Source organism: Leptonotus elevatus, chromosome 5 (genome assembly GCF_054856555.1).
Source record: "Leptonotus elevatus isolate MCC_2025b chromosome 5, RoL_Lele_1.0, whole genome shotgun sequence".
NCBI lineage: Eukaryota > Metazoa > Chordata > Actinopteri > Syngnathiformes > Syngnathidae > Leptonotus > Leptonotus elevatus.
Genome location: NC_141243.1, coordinates 13,241,414 through 13,258,319, shown reverse-complemented (window position 1 = coordinate 13,258,319; position 16,906 = coordinate 13,241,414). Strand labels below are relative to the sequence as shown.

The 16,906-nt window shown below is 38.7% G+C and overlaps 1 protein-coding gene across 5 annotated transcripts in view; it reads left to right on the top strand.

The window, feature by feature from the left end:
* agtpbp1 (ATP/GTP binding carboxypeptidase 1) overlaps window positions 1-15,519 on the top strand; it is a 29,897-nt gene extending 14,378 nt beyond the window's left edge. For 3 of the 5 annotated variants that reach the window (XM_086075439.1, XM_086075441.1, XM_086075438.1), the window contains 15 exons: window positions 235-332; window positions 405-521; window positions 1,437-2,050; window positions 2,799-2,882; window positions 2,954-3,040; window positions 3,119-3,267; window positions 3,734-3,821; window positions 4,817-4,961; window positions 5,043-5,193; window positions 6,052-6,232; window positions 6,296-6,425; window positions 6,533-6,664; window positions 6,729-6,905; window positions 7,834-7,997; window positions 11,639-15,519. In XM_086075439.1, the coding sequence (XP_085931565.1) occupies window positions 235-332; window positions 405-521; window positions 1,437-2,050; window positions 2,799-2,882; window positions 2,954-3,040; window positions 3,119-3,267; window positions 3,734-3,821; window positions 4,817-4,961; window positions 5,043-5,193; window positions 6,052-6,232; window positions 6,296-6,425; window positions 6,533-6,664; window positions 6,729-6,905; window positions 7,834-7,997; window positions 11,639-11,864 (2,543 nt within the window). In that variant the 3' untranslated portion in view covers window positions 11,865-15,519. The remainder of the gene's footprint in view (window positions 1-234; window positions 333-404; window positions 522-1,436; window positions 2,051-2,798; window positions 2,883-2,953; window positions 3,041-3,118; window positions 3,268-3,733; window positions 3,822-4,816; window positions 4,962-5,042; window positions 5,194-6,051; window positions 6,233-6,295; window positions 6,426-6,532; window positions 6,665-6,728; window positions 6,906-7,833; window positions 7,998-11,638) is intronic. The other 2 variants (XM_086075440.1, XM_086075442.1) reach the window with 1 other exon arrangement.
* Window positions 15,520-16,906: the final 1,387 nt, after the last annotated feature.

Sequence of the window (16,906 nt, the reverse complement as noted above, 5' to 3'; positions counted from 1 at the left end):
TGCTATTACCGGTACACTTGTCATTTTAGTCATCACCATTGTTATGTTCTTGAAGAAAATGTCCTCTTTCTTCAGAAAATGTTATCATTTCATCATGGCTGCATGCTCTGTGTTGAGAGACTTTCTGGTATGATTATCCCTCACAGGAATATGATATTTCCTCCAGGGAAAAAGGCAAGATGTTCTCATTTTAAGGGTAATAATTATGTGCTGTGTTCACGTGTCACCCACCAGTGGACGACGTGGTGGATGACAGTGACGATAACGACACAGAGGCAGACACGGAGAACGATACGGAGAACGAGGAAGATGAGAAGGATTGTCGCTCCCTGGTAACTCTCGCACTGTACGTATGTAAATGAATGTTTTTGCCGACACTATGCACTGTATGGCCTTTTAAACAGAACGACGACATTGAAAAGGATATAAACAAGCTGCACCCCCAGACGATCCCCAGCCGACCTTATGAAGAGTTAAGAATGTATGAGAAGTTTTTTGTGGAGCTGTCTCAAGACTTCCAGGTAGAGCAGAACAATTGTGAAAAAAGAATGCGCATAATGATTTGAAACAATATTGGACATAGTTTTGCATATTGATAACATACAACATACTGACTTGGAAAGCCTGTACTGAAATTACTGAAATTCCAATTGTAAAAAAAAACAAATTTAGCAGTAATAAATGTCATAATAATGCATATATTTGTGGAGAATGGGGTCAAGTTGTATTTTACAATGTTAAAAATGTGCCGAATTTTACAAGTTACTTCATGTTAAAGATTAAATCACTTTTAATATGAAAATAAAAATGCACTGAGCTGTCACCAACGTCTTACAAATGCAATTATGACATCTAGTGGCAGAAAAATGACCTCAACACAAATCAATATCGCACCCGTTTTTACAGTACAGTACATCTTTTTAATTTTAACTAAATTTGATTAATTATTATGAAATTACTGTATCAATGACTAAAAAATGCAGCCCTATTTCTATTTTAAAAAAAATCCACTTTTGGTAGCAAGAATATGAAAACTTAGAAACAATTTTTTATTGTTCATTTTATTTATTTTTATTTATTCAGATGTAAAATTTCCGATTAATTGTGAGTTAACTATTGAAGTCATGCAATTAATTAGTATTAAAAAAATGAATTGCCTGACACGCCTAATTGCAATATATGGCATTTGAAATAGGAGTTAACCAATTAATTGACGTATTTTTTATTCTCTTTAAATATTTAAATAAACACTATTATTATTTTACATTAATTCATACTTTGTAATTAGATAAATATTATTTTATTTGTTGAGGCAGACTATAAAGAAGCAATAAGTCTACAGTACGTAGCTTCCTAGAGCATGAACACAGGATGGGGAGCAACATTGTGGAGTGTTCACATGAGAGTAATATTATCCACATGTTTCTCCTCTCTAGGGTTTCAACTTTGAATCCACCACCACATCTTCATCGTCTCAATCCACTCAGCCCATTGTTGTGCCCACAGCTCAGGAGTTGTCCCCGAATCACGTCGCTCCACAGATGGCTCATCATGTCGGCGACTCTGCTTCCACTCCCACCCTTCATCCTTTACAGCTGGACACCAGCGACTTTGCCAAGGACCTCAAGAAAAAGTTGGAGGCACATAATCCACCCGTGGAGCAGGAACTGTCACAAGCGTCTGAATGCGTCACCTTAAATGCGGACGAGTTAGGAGTTAAACAAAAAAAATCTCCCATCAGCGCACCAAAGCACACGCCGTCGTCTCTGCATTTGGAAGGCATCACCATTCGCTGTTTAGCAGCAGCAGCAGGAGGAGGATCAGACTGCGGCTCGGAGGGTGCGGAGGATGAAAGCGGCGAAGGAGCCGTCCTGGAGGTGCCCGACACGGCTCAGCTTCTCCCGCTGCATGACCTGGACCTTTACGTGGAGATGGTGAAGGGGACAAAGTCTGTGCCGAAATACACCGAGGTGGCTTACCCGGACTACTTTGGACACGTGGCTCCCACATATAGAGAGCCTCTTCTGGAGAGGATGTACGGGGTGCAGAGGTGAGAAAACACAGTTGGTGAAAATCATTTAACAATTTGAATGTAAATGATGCAGTCCAGAGTAAATTCACTTAACAGTTACAACCCGCCCAAGAAGCATTAAAAAAAAAAAAAGGAGCCAAAGAGGAAGATAGAAGAGGAAGCCTGACGGTAGTCAAGCAGCACCCTCTGTTTTCTCAGACCCTCCCCCCCCCAAAAAAAGGAAGGTGTAGGGGGGAAAAATAGCCCTGGACTTTGTTCCTATCCTTCTGTAAGGGAAGAGTGCAAAATTAATTTTGATTATTATTATTTTTTTTAATCATCATGGAGACTAGGGACGAAGCTAGTATCAAGTCTTAAAGTCAGCACAAATTGCTAGCACCCACAAAACACACACACACACACCAATTCAAATGTATTTTCACTCCTGGCGGCAGCACTTCATCACCAAGCTGCTGAATCACTTTTGTCAATTAGTGTGCAGGGTCCTTGCTTGTGGCACATACAGCAAACACATCAATTAACTTGTTTAATTTCACACTTGCTAGGTAGGCAGGCACTCCAGAAGCCCAGCTATTTCTTTAGAAGTCATTTAAAATTTCAAGTCAAGTACAATCTATTCTATTGGTTTGTTGAAACTATTTAATATACTGTGATATGGACAGAGCCCTGCTGTGATTTTGTCAATGCCAAACCGTAACGATGAGGGGGTTTACTCTCGTCCTGAAAATGCAATAAAGCTTCTAAATTAGCTCATGTAACCATGCAGGTCTAAGATATTCCAGGATATCGAGAGGTTGATTCACCCAAACGACATCATGGATAAAGTCGTTTACGACCTCGACATTTCCAAGTATGTTTTTAATTTTTCACCTGGTATCTTTTTTTTAGTTACTTCATGAGTTACTGTTATTTTTCTTGCAGTTATCCCGTGGTAGGCAATAGCGAGTCGCTGAGGTTCAACTCTCAGTTTGAGTCCGGCAACCTTCGGAAGGCCATTCAGATCAGAAGGTAAGCATGCAAATTTGTTATCATTGTGACGACAAGGTGTTCTGTTCAGTCAGTACGTGATATAATTATTGTGCACAGGTACGAATACGACCTGATTCTGAACTCGGACATCAACAGCAACCACCACCATCAGTGGTTCTACTTTGAGGTGAGCGGAATGCGCGTGGGAGTCACGTACCGCTTCAACATCATCAACTGTGAGAAGTCCAACAGCCAATTCAACTATGGTGAGATTGCTGCTGCACCTTGCTCGCTATGAAATAAAGTTAAAGTACTAAATGTGTTATGTAGTATATACAGTGGTGCCTTGAAAGTCGAGGTTAATTTGTTCCATGACCACGCTTCTAGCTCAAAGCCATCAGACCTCAAATGAATGAAAATACCACAAATCCATTATAGCCTCCAAAAAAACACATACACGTTTTGTAATGTGTTTTTCAATAGGAAAAATAGCACTATAATATTGCACTTTATAAAAAACAAGCAATAATGAAGTGGGTTGAGTTGGATTCACTGCCATCATGCAGCGCTCGCTCGTATGTCCTTTTTTTTTTGCTTGCAAGTTGAAGCAAAAAATTGACCAAACAAAGGCTCGTATCTTGAAAGGCTGTAAAGTTACGCCACTCGCATCTCAAAGTACCACTGTGTATGCAGTGTGTGTCTGTGTATGTTAATGTCTGTGTGTTTGTTTAGGCATGCAGGTGCTGATGTACTCTGTTCAAGAGGCCATCAGTGGCAGGCCTCGCTGGGTCAGAACAGGAACAGACATCAGTTACTATAAGTAGGTCGGATTCATATAAAACAAGAATACAGTGACATCAATCAGTATGCTTGTTGGCCACAACTTGAGGTACACTTGCACGATCGAGTAAGACTAAATACAAGAGCTGCCTTTTTTCTCATAGTGGACTATATTTGCCCGAAAAAATTCCTATTTTATTCACATAAAATATTTTTTCAAGGAATATTACAACTTCATTTGACCCAAAATTCCAACTTTATAAAATATTTTTTCAAGGAATATTACAACTTCATTTGACCCAAAATTCCAACTTTATTATCAGATGACCCCTCCCACCCCCTTCCTTTTGACAATAATGATGGTCACATATGATTCTTGATTTGTTATTTCTTGTAATGTCACACTACCTATTGTCACAAAATAGTGACTCTTTTTTTTTTTTTTTTTTTTACATATTTTTTTCCTTGTAAAATTCTGTCTATTTTTTTTATTGCAACAACTTAATTCTTGGTAAAATATGTTTTTTTTCCTAATGTCATTGTTACTGTAGGTGACCTAAATTCTGACTTAATTCACATAAATTGATAAATTCTATTTAGCAATATTCCAACTTTATTTTTTGTGAAGTTACTTTAAAGCTTAATTAAAGTTAAAGTAAAGGTAAAGTTATTTTCTCCTCTTAAAATATTTTGTTTCCATAATATGACTGCATTTTCCCTAAACTTATTTTTTTTAATTACAATATGTTTTTGTAATATTACAACTGTACCTTGATCACATAAAATTACACAAACTTTCAAAATTTAAAACTTTTTTTGATTTTATTCTCTTGTGGTATGCAACTCCATTTAGGTCAGATGACAAGGTTTTTTTTGTTTTCCCTTTTGTATTACAATATTATGATTTTATTTGTGCTAAAATTGCAACTTTTTCACTCTACTTTCTTTCATAGGAGATAAAAAGGATTCATTGTTTAAAAACAATGATTTTTTGCTACAGTTTTTAACAATTTTTATTTTATTTTTTTCCTTCAGGAACCATTTTGCTCGGAGTTCCATCGCAACTGGTGGTCAGAAAGGGAAGTCCTACTACACAATGACCTTCAGCACCACTTTCAGCCAAAAGGATGATGTGTGCTACTTCTCCTACCACTACCCGTACACGTATTCCTCTCTTAAGGTACATATGATTGCAGATGGCCTCGTGTTGGCGTAATATTTAGGAAATGAAATGCAAATGAGTTGCGTTGTATATTGCCAGATGCACTTGTCAAAGCTAGAGGCTAGGAAGGCGCCCGATATTTACCTGCGGCAGGATGTCCTGTGCGAGACGCTGGGGGGGAACAGTTGCCCGCTCCTCACCCTCACCGCCATGCCAGTGTCCAACTCCAGTGATCACATCTGCCAGTTTAGTGAGTCAACCTAGCAAACCTTGTTTCTCCTCTTGAGCAATAGCAACATAACAAGTTGTCTGTTTTGGTCTTTGGTCATATACGATTAGACATTTTTGTCATAATATTCCGACTGTATTTGTCCTAATATTACAACTTTATTCCCATCAATTTACACTTTTTTATGTTTGTCCTAAAAATTCTGACCCTTCTCCTAATATTACAACTTGTTCTACAATTAGCTCTTTATTCACTTAAATTATGATTTTTGTTCTTGTAGTATTACAACTTTATTCACATACAATTAACTGTATTTGTCCTAAAATGAAATTCAAAAAAATTCCTCCATGTAATATTGTTCTCTTAAAATCATCCACATTTTATTATAGTCCACATTTATTCATACTAATATTATAAGTTTGTTTCTGAATTCTTTGTCCTAAAATTCCGACTATATTGCTCTTCAAATTACAAGTTTATTCCCATGAATTTACAACTTTTTATATTTGTCCTAAAATGACAATGTTAGTTACAAAAATTAGGAATTAAAAAAAATCCCCCATGTAATATTGTTCTCTTATAATCATTCACAAAATCATCCACATTTATTCATACTAAAATTATGTTTGTTTACGTGAAATTCGCCCTGAAATTACACCTTTGGTCAAATTAAATTTTATTTATTTTTATTATGACAAATGTCATAATGACTTATGACTTTGAGTAAAATGTATTTTTCTAAATATAATGACAACATTTGTCAACAACTACAATTACCTTTTCATAATAGTATGACCAACATTTGGAAAAAAAAATGCATTCTCATGAAATTAAAATTAAAGTTTAAAAGTAAAAAAAAAAGATCTTCCCTCTCTGCAGGAAATCGTCCATTGATCTTCCTGTCAGCCAGAGTGCATCCTGGGGAAACCAATGCCAGCTGGGTGATGAAAGGGACGCTGGAGTTCCTGATGGGTACGAGCCTGCTGGCGGCCGCCCTGAGAGAGTCCTACATCTTCAAGATCGTGCCCATGCTCAACCCCGATGGCGTTGTCAATGGAAAGTGAGTGTGTGTACGTACTATAGGTGTGCAAAATGGAGACATTGAGCATTTGTTTTGTTTTAGTCATCGTTGTTCTCTGAGTGGGGAAGATTTGAATCGGCAGTGGCAGAACCCCGATCCTGAACTGCACCCGACCATCTACCACACCAAGAGCTTGCTGCAATACCTTGCGCACACGCAACGAGCACCACTGGTACCGCCTCTTATAGGATCAATGTGACGATATTATTTAGGGCAGCGTGTTTATGTTTAGTTAAGTGATGTGATTTGTGTGAGTTACGTGTACGTGTGTGTGCTCAGGTGTTCTGCGACTACCACGGCCACTCCAGAAAGAAGAACGTCTTCATGTACGGCTGCAGTTTGAAGGAAACAATATGGCAGTCCAACATCAGCGCGGCGTCCAGCGACATAGAAGAGGACCTCGCATACAGGGTCGGTTCACACACACTCCTAACACACACATTGGTCCGCTTCTCACTATTCCCGACGTTTTCAGGCTCTTCCAAAGATCCTCTCCCAGATTGCGCCGGCCTTCAGCATGGCCAGCTGCAGTTTCGTGGTGGAGCGCTCCAAGGAGTCGACAGCGCGCGTGGTCGTGTGGCGGGAGATTGGCGTGCAGCGCAGCTACACCATGGAGAGCACCGTATGCGGATGCGACCAGGGCAAATATAAGGTAAGGTCTTGTGACCGTGCCAAGTCGCATTTTATTTGTCATATATTTTATTAAATGGTTTGCTTCATTTTCCTGTTGCACAACTGCTAACAGTGAAGCTTCCACCAGGTGGTGCTGCAGCCCTTTTTATTGGGCCTGCTGCCTGCTTTAATCGACAGCCTGCCATGACAACAGAGGAACTGTTGTGATGGAAGGCTTTGGGCATTGAAAAGTTCCCCCGTTGTTTTGTGCGTGAAAGGCTTTGTCCAAGATGCAGGGTCCGACATTAAGCCTTTTTGGGTGGCAGTGGCCCTGTCAGAGGCTGTACGAGCCTCGTATAGACATGATGTCATCATAATTTTACATTATCATTAGCACCTTCATTATGTACAATTTTACAAATGGCTATGACTGCATACTAACCACACTAAAATCAAGGCAATTGCACAAATATTAATGCTTCAAACACAAAGTTTGGTAATAAAACAATAATTTCCATCAAGTCCAGGTTGTTTTGGTGATAAAAGTCATTTGGTCTTAAAAACAAAAAAACAAAGTAAACCTTTGGACATATTTTCAGCAGCTGACTAAGAAATTCGGTCTTGCCTGGTCGGGCTAGTGTCTGAAGATGAGTAGTAGCCCAACATAGTGGCATACTGGCCACGGGGCCACCATTAATGTGGAATCCTGAGATGTGAAGGAGCACACGAATCTGGCCCAGCATTGGCCTTCCTGCAGAGAAGGAACAAAAAGCGCTCTGTGAATGTGTGTGGTTGACTGTGCGCGTATTGTGTGTGTGTGTGACCACTTCTTTATGGAGACTTCAAGGACTCGTACAACAATGCACATTAATTTGTACTTCCTGTAATGGAATTGTGGTATATGAGCATGTATTGACAGCAAAACCTTTACATGCAATTGATCTTGTGATGAATTTATATCTGTGCAGGGTTTTCATATTGGCACCAGGGAGCTGGAAGAGATGGGAGCACAGTTCTGTGTGGCCCTTCTAAGGCTCAAGAGAATGACGGGGCTTCACAGCCATCAGCACCTGCTGGACCTGGAGAGCGACCTCAAAAGCGAGCTCATCGGGACGCAGCCTAAAGTAGTCAGGTTAGAAATGACGCTTCACTTGATTGCTTATAGAAATAACAAAACGAGACTTGAGGTGGTCAAAGTTGCTGAATACCATTGGAGAAGCCTGTTGTGGGCGAGTCGAGTCACATGACTTGGCCTCGAGTCAACTAAAGTCGCAAATGCTATGACGTGCGACCTGCTTCGCAAAAAGTTGACTTGACTTTGACTTGAACTCCATGACTTGACAAGTGTTTGCTTATTTATTTATTCATTCATTTATAAACAAATAAATATAGTATGTCTTTTGTTTTTGAAAGAAAAGTTATTATTTTTTGTGTCATGTAGCGATAGACCGATATGGCTTTTTCAAGACCGCTACCGATTATTAGTAGTCAAGGAGGACGATAACCGATATTTCAAGCCCATATTCATTTGCAGTAAAAGAGAAAATATTAATGTCAAAACTAAAAATGAAATGATTCTAATTTTAAACCCTATTGACAGCCTTGTTTATGAATTGTAACAAAAATTCAGCATGTGTTAAGCTAAATTCAATCTAAACAAGTAAATAGTTACCTAAAGTTTTCTACTGCAAATAAAGTTTTCCAAAATTTCTTTATTTTAACTTTTTCTTCTTCTTTTTTATTTTTATTAAAAGTTTAGGAAGTTCCCTGTGTCAGCATAATTTTTTATAAAGTGGAAATTTAAAGAGATCCATGAATGATAGGTTCCTTTATATTTCACTGTTCAACAAATGCATGCGAATGTAGCTAATTTGTTTTGTTTTTTTGTCAGGGTTTGTAATAGGTTTGAAAAGATCTTCGCAGACATGGAAAATTATGTCCGAAATGTCTTTGCGACAAGTAAAAACTGTTTGTGAACGTTTTACAAATCCTGATGAAAAACCCCAAATTTGCCCGGCCGATAATCGGTCTATCCCTAGTGTCAGGCATGCCACCATTCTGGCAAGGTCCACCTGTATGCCCTGGCCACAGACAAGGGTGGAAAAGTTGACATGGTTTGCTTGTTGAGCAGCTGTCACCAAAGATGAATACGTTCGGATTCAAGGGTTATCGTTTTGATGAAACTGTGAAAAAAGACAACAGCGACATGCAACGTTTGAAAATTGAAAATACGAGACAACATCTATGACATTTTACTTGACTTTGTCAGTTTCAGGTAAGCTAGCTAGCTTAGATCAAAGGGTTTGGCTTACCGATAACGGGTTAAACATCAAGTAAGCTTGATGTTGGTTAATATGCATTAAATTGGGAAGACAGCAGAGACATCCATAGATAGATCCATTTTGAGTACATTCCTGGTTGGCAACTTGTCACCTGTGCTGTACCTAACATTCAACACTTTCTTCCAAACAACAACAGACAACAAATTGTAACAACAAGCTATTTGTTTACGTAATCATATGGATGTTTATGTTTGCTGTCTCTGTTAAGACAGTTGATGGCTTTATTCGCCAAACCACTTAACGCTCACCCCCCCCCCCCCCCCCCATGAGCATCTTCCTCTGGCCTTCTCCCTCTCCTCTGCCCTCATATTGATAGTTGTTCATTCATCATTGATGCCTTTGATCATTAAGGGACTCGCAATGTTCACTCCTCGGAGATTGGATGCTCTCAGGCAGGCCGGCAAGCAGACCCTCTCGCCCGCCCATGCTAGCACTTAGCATTTAATAGGTCGTCATTGCAATGATATTGTGGCCATTGGGAGTGTCTGCCAGTTTGTAAAAGGCAAGATACGGTCAGCGTGTGTGTGCGTGGATGTAAATGATGATGCACATGTAGAATGGAGGAAAGAGCTATTGGAACCCAAAGAAAAGGACATTTCCTGTTCACTCGCAACTCTCATCACCATTACACGCACGCATTTACAGTGCGCCATTTGTGTGTCTGTCTCCCACTTGTACGGGCACGACACTGGAGAGACGGCCCGTGATGGACCGTCTCCTCGGGATCGCATTTCAGACCATTAACACCATTAAAAAGCCACTAAAGCCACTAAAACCTCAAAAGATGCTGCAGGCGTTTAAGCAGTGGGACCCACGGGCAATGGGAGAAAGAAATACTTTTTTTGTAACAATGGATAAACATATTCAAATCTTATGCATTTAAAAGCTTTAGAGGCCATTTAATAATATGCAATGGCTTTTTAGTTTTCTATATGAAGACAAAATCACAGGAGCTCAAATTAATGCATATTTTATTTTTTTCCTGTTACATTTGGACTGAAAGTCACTCTGGAGTATTAGTCGCGCCAGTCAAAAATGCATCATAAAAAAGAAAAAACATACAAGTTACACTGCACTGTGAGACCAAGAAAAGTGCAGCTCGAACTCGCACTCCAAATCCCTAATCGTGCTGACGGCAACCACCGAGTTCCGGTTGGATTTGAAACTTACACTACTAACTACAGAAAAAAAAATTTTTTTTAAAGGGCTTACCTTAACTAATATCCTGTGTCGAGTGGTAACGGATCAGAATTTTTGTGGATTAAATTGATCATAAATCATTGAATATTATCGCACACTCTCCGTAATGCACCAAAAGTATTTGCCAACTGCCGAAAGAAAGTTGAAGAAAAAAATGGAGGAACAAAAATAGTAGTAGTAATAGTAGTCATGGCAACTAATGTATGCTATTAGTTTGCAGCACGGATTTACAATTTACGGCACCAAAAGCCGAAATAAACAACCAGCATTCTACCTTGGCCACAATCTAACGCGGGATTATAGTTGAGGTAAGCCTTTTTTTAAATATAATAATAAAAATTGATGGAGTAATTTCTGGACTAAAGGTGCGGCTTATCCATCAGATCACAAGGGGGCGCACTATAAAGGAAACAAAACAAACTAAGTGAACCTAAATACGGTAGGAGAGACAGAACGAGAATGAGATCATTTGCACCCTCATTAAGGAAAATAAAGTAGCGGGAACCCGGTGTGGTAACATTAAAAACACCTGTGGCTTATATGTGTAGTATTCCCCAAATTTAGCTAGCGCGGCTTATAGTCAGGTGTGCCTTGTAGTCCCGAAATTACTGTATATAAAAAGTTAATAATAAAATATATTTTTTTTAAAAAGGGATTATTTTTTTGGCCATTTTAAACTAAAAAGAAAACTTTTACCGTAGCTAGAAATTTTGGATCTAACTGGAACCCGTTCTCTGCCGTCTACATGATTAGGGAACAGGGATTTTGAGTGTGAGTCTGAGCAAAGTCACACCTGAGTATAAGTCACAGAACCAGCCAAATATGAAAAAGGAAAAATACGGTACTTAATTGTTAAACAAGGATGTTGTATTTAACATAGAATAGTTGCTACACAAAATAGTAACGAATGTGCCTCTTTTTTTTGTCCCCGTCAATTTTTTTTATGCCAGTTAAATACTCTTTGATTTAATGGCAGAGAGAGCGAAAAATGTTTTGGATTTTTTTTTTTGTGTGTGTGCATGTTTTTGTATTTCAGTTCATTTCAATGCGGGAAATGGATTTGACATACAGAAAACTAAGTACCACTATATACCTTTTATGACATTTTGTTTGTTGGTGTGCCGAGAAATTTTCAGATTTTAAATATGAGCCTTAGCTCGATAAAACTTGGGAAACACTGCTTGCGTAAACTAGTAACCTGATGATGTGGCATGTGTGTTTGTGTGGCCAGCAGCTGCCCCACCACCTACGTGATGGACGATGATGAGCCGTCCTTCCTGGAGGCGGTGGATTACAGCGCTGAGAGCAACGACGAGGACACCGAGGTGGATCTGGAGGCCGCCGCCGCCGCCACAGACGCCGGCGACATTGGCAATGCCGAAGTCCTGGAGCAGCTGTCGGACTCAGAGAACAATCACGACGCTTGGAAATCTGAGCCTGTCTCCAGCAGCCAATGACTGTTTTTTTCTAATCTATTTATTTATTTATAATTTTCATTTTTTTTGTTTTTTTAAAGCAGAGTTTCAATTCCAAAAACAATGAAGGTAACCACACACGCATCTTCCGATCTATACTACCTGTTGCCATCTCTTGGTCTGGAAGGCTGGATTTACACTGCAAGTGCCCAATTCCCAATTTACATGCATTTGACTGCTTTCCTCCGTTTACCTTTACTGAATACAAAAATGCACGTAAGCAAGTGTCACCATAGGGCAGCGACCACAATAATAAAATAAATAATACAAATGTTAAAGGTTGCATAGACTTGAGTTGGTTTGGACTGACTAAATATAGGTAACATTACCAAGTGTTCTTAATTGGTCTCACCCCACATTTCCAATGAAATGATGTTTGTTGGTAAAAAAAAATTTAAATCACAAAATCCTGGCATTTGAACAGGGGTGTGTAGACTTTTTATATACACAGTACATTCTTTTTTATTCTTCATTTTTCTATATGTATCGTATTTTTATAATTTTTTTATCACATAAAAATTATGTCTGCCGTTAATGCTTTATTTGTCCTAAAAAAATACTTATTCATTAAAAAATATAATTTTAGTAATGTGAAATTATCACTTTTTCTTGTATTTGATTATGGAAAATTCCAACTTTTTTTTTGCAATATTCCAACTTGATTTGTCCTAAATTTATGGTATTAGTCCCACAAAATTATAGATTTTTTTTCTCATAATATCACAACTTAATTTGTTCTTAAAATAAGATCAAATAAGAAATGTCACATTTATTAAATGTGTAGTTACATATGTACATTTGTAAAAGATTAATAAAAACAAGACAGTAAACCATAGCTCCGCAAAATTAAAATACCACAAAGTTAAATTCCATGTAAAAAAAAATTAGATTGTAGAATTATTAATTTTTTTAGATTAATATGCCAAAAAAAGCCTTTGAAAACATAAATAAGTCATCTTTTATTGTTCATGTTTTTAGCATAACATAATGTGCATAACTGTATACTTTAATACATAAAAATAAAATAAGGTAAATTTTTTAATTCCACAAAATTAATGACATAAAATTATTGTGTCGAAATTTCACATCTCAAAATTCGGATTTTGTTTTTTCAAAGATTGATTTACCAAAATTGTTTTCATTTTATTTTATTTATTTTTGTAAAACAACACAAAATTGATAAACGCAAATGAAATGAATGCAAAATTTATAATGCCACTTTTTTTCCTTTTCTTTTTTTTTTTACTTTAACCCACACTGCACTCGCTTGACACATGTAGTGTAAATCCAGCCCTTAAGCATAAACCTCCGCAACCGTGGAGTTGTAGGATGGTGGGTCTGTTTGAGCCGCCGCTGTTTGGTGCAACACTTAAGACAATCCTCGGGAAATGGGCGTGCAAATGGGAGCAGTCACGCACACTACAGATCATTTCTTGGAACTCCTCATGAATTTCCCTCCATAATGACCCTGGGGTGGCATCGGAGGCTCACGCGGGCCTCCGTGTTGACACGAAAACTACCCTCCCTCCATCAAAACCAAGACACCTGCCTTCTCACGCTCACCCTGCACTTTAACTTGTTTACTCCCCACTTCCTGTCTTAAAACGAGCTCTGCTGGAAACCTCACTACTGAATTCAAGTGTTCCCCGTGTGGAAGGACGCTTGACTACACTTGACCTCGCAAGCACCCCTTTGCCCCCTTTAAGTGCAATGCACATACAGCGGAACCTCGAAAGTGGAACACCTCTTCAGTCGTAAAATTCGGAATTCCACCAGAAATGTGTGAGATCTCAGTTCAGTGAGCTTAACGAGACAGTCAGGCAGTGGTAGCACTAAGGCGTTTTTTGGTCACTTCGGGCGCACATTTTAAGGGGTTTTTGAATTATTGCTATTTGCAATCCATTTTCTCTAGTGCAGTTGCAGGGCACACATATAGACAGACAACCATTCACACTTTAGTCAGTGACTTATCTAAAATGTTAAAATCAAAATATAAATAGGTAATGCTCTGTTATAAAATAAAAACAATAATTTAATAAAATATTTCGTCATGTTTAATGCCATAATCATATTTTCACATCAAAATTTACCTGAATTTTTCAAATTAGAATTTCTTGTTATTTTAAACGATGATCATGTTTTTTTAATTTGTTTGTCCATCCATTTTTTTTCTAGTCATAATGTCTTATATACTCATTTATAAGAATATAATTGTTTACATATTATTTTCAAATATTTTGTATATAAGTTTTTATAAGCATAAATTTCAACCTTAAAAAATATTTTTTTTCACAACACAATTGTTTGTCATAATTAATGCCATAATTATATTTTCACATCAAAATGTGTCTGAATTTTTACAATTATAATTTCATGTTATTTAAAATAATGGTGTGGATCATATTTTTGTCTTATTAGTCTAGTCTTATTTTTTCCAGTCAGAATTTCGTATATACTAATTTATTAAGAATAGAATAGAATCTAATCTAATAGAATAGAATTGTTTACATATTATTTTCAGTAATATTTTTACAAACCATTTTTCACATCGCAATTGACTCCGTCCTCAATTTAAGTCATATTTGTTCAGATCATTTTAATAATAATTTTATGAATCATATTTTTGTCCTAACATTTCGAGCCATTTTTTGAAAATTATTTCTTTTTTTTCACGTCTCTTTTTTTTCTTAATCCTTAAAATTACATTTGTTCAATAATATTAAAAAATTGGAACCCTTTTTTTCCCCAGACTCGCTACTTTTTCACTCGTATGACTGCTAAAAAAAAAGTTTTTTTTTTTTTTGGGCCCTCGTCATTTGTTGTTGAATTTTAAGCGACGACAACACATGATACAATACACTGGCCACGCCGTCCATAAATAATCAATGATGGCCACAGTTGGACCCTGGCACAGTTGAATTTTGTCGAAAAACTGCATTGAAACACCCAACAAATACGAGGTTCCCGCTTCAAGGTTCCACTGTTTGCCCTTGTGCCGGTTACCTACCAAAAACAAACGTACTTATGACACAAAATGTTGAATGTTCACAAAGACGCATTCGTAAATATCCTGCTTAGATGGACCAGAAGCTGCATAGAACACACTTGTGATGTTTGTACCTTTCTATTTACCCGCTGTATCCATGTATGTGTGCAAGATGGTGCTTTTGTGTATTGACAGTCCAGCTATAGGCTAGCAGTCGTGTTTTCTTTTCCACTTGTTGCTTTTTACCAAGATATTAATGGGGTATTATCCGAGATGCAATCTGTGTGTATGTATATGAGGCATCTGAGCATGGGAGTGCCTAAGTGTGTGCGTGTGTGTGTACAGTTTTTATTTTTTTTAAGTTACTCCATTATTCAGCCGCACTAATGCTTTGCTACTGTGTTCCCTCTCTATTTGATTAGGCCCCCCTCACTCTCGCCATTTTCTCCCTCCATCAAAAACCTCTCCATTCTTTTTTTCTTTTTTTAAACTTGCATTTTGTTTCACTCACGAGCATCTTAACGCTGTGTGTGTACGTGTACTTGTATGTACTGTGTGTGCGTGTGTGTGTCTGATTGTGAAACAAATGGATTTTTTTTTTCTGCGCACAAAAGCAGTCAAGAAGAGGCCAGAAATAAAATGTTAACGAGATCAATTGTGACTCAGTACTTTTCTTGTCTAAGTTTGTGTGTGTGCGTGCGTGTGTGTGTGTTTGCTGCAGGGTTATTATAGATTTGGGAATTTTTCATTTTTGTTTTTTAAAATTTGGTTAGTTTTAACTCATTCACTGCCATTGACGGCTATAGACGTCAAAAATTAATTTGAACTATTTCTACTAGTTTAACATTTTTTCCACTTTTGTCAACTAGAGTATGAAAACCTATGATTTTTTAACGTGCATTTAGAACAGATATAACATTTGTGATTAATCGTGAGTTAACTACTGAAGTCATGCGATTAATTACGATTAAAAAAAATGTATCTAATTTTTAATAATCTTTTTTTTTTTTTTTTTTTTTTTCTTTTTTTTTTTCTTTTAAGAGCTCAGTATTGTTCATTCGGAAATGTCATCATCATTGCTCTTTTTTTTTTTTTTTTTTTTTTTTTTTTTTAAATATATATATATATATATATATACACATATATACATACATATATACATATATACATACATACATACATACCTTTTTTTTTTTTTTTGTGTGTGTGGGTGAGTATGTGTGTGTGCGTGCGTGCGTGCGTGTGTTTGTTAGCTCACCAGAAAACCTATTAGAAAAAAAAATCTTATACCGTTCACCTAAATCGAACACCAGGAGACCCGAGGGGACCGAAGAAAACCAAGGAAGGTGAAATCCAGCACCGACCAGACACCCCCCACCAGAACTCCTCCCCAGCCCAAGAAACATCCAGACCCCAACAAATCCAAAAAACATAAAGTCAGGGAGGCCTCAAGAGACCAACGGAGAGACCGAGAAAAGGAAGGAAGGACAGACGAAGCCGCGTGAGATCCGAGACACCAGCCTCCACCGATTCAATAACCTGAGGAGGAAACAGATTGTGTCTGAGTTTCGGTAGATGCTGGTGTGGTGGATCTGGCATGCATGAAAATCTCCACCAAAGAGGGGAGCCGTCGACCCCCGCCGGAACAGAGCAAGCGCAACACCTCAGGGCCCCCCAGGCCGCGGCAGCGCCAAAGGACGACCCCCGGGCCCCACCAGGGCCACCGGCCGGAGAGCAAACCCAGGAGCAGGAGCGCCCCCCGCCCCAACACGGCCCGCGCCCCCGGCCCAACGCAGCAGGACGGGGCACTGCAGGCCCACCAGGCACCCCACCGGCCCCCAACCCCCGCCCCCCCACCACCCCCCGCCCCCCATCCACCCCCCGCCACCCACCCCAACCCAGCCCCAGCCGCCCCCATGCCCCCAATCCCCCAGACACCCCCCACCCCCAGCACGCCCCCACCCCGCAACCCCCACCACCGCCCCCCCCAACAAAGCCGCCCCCCCCCCCCGACCCCACCCCGACCAACCGGCAGCCC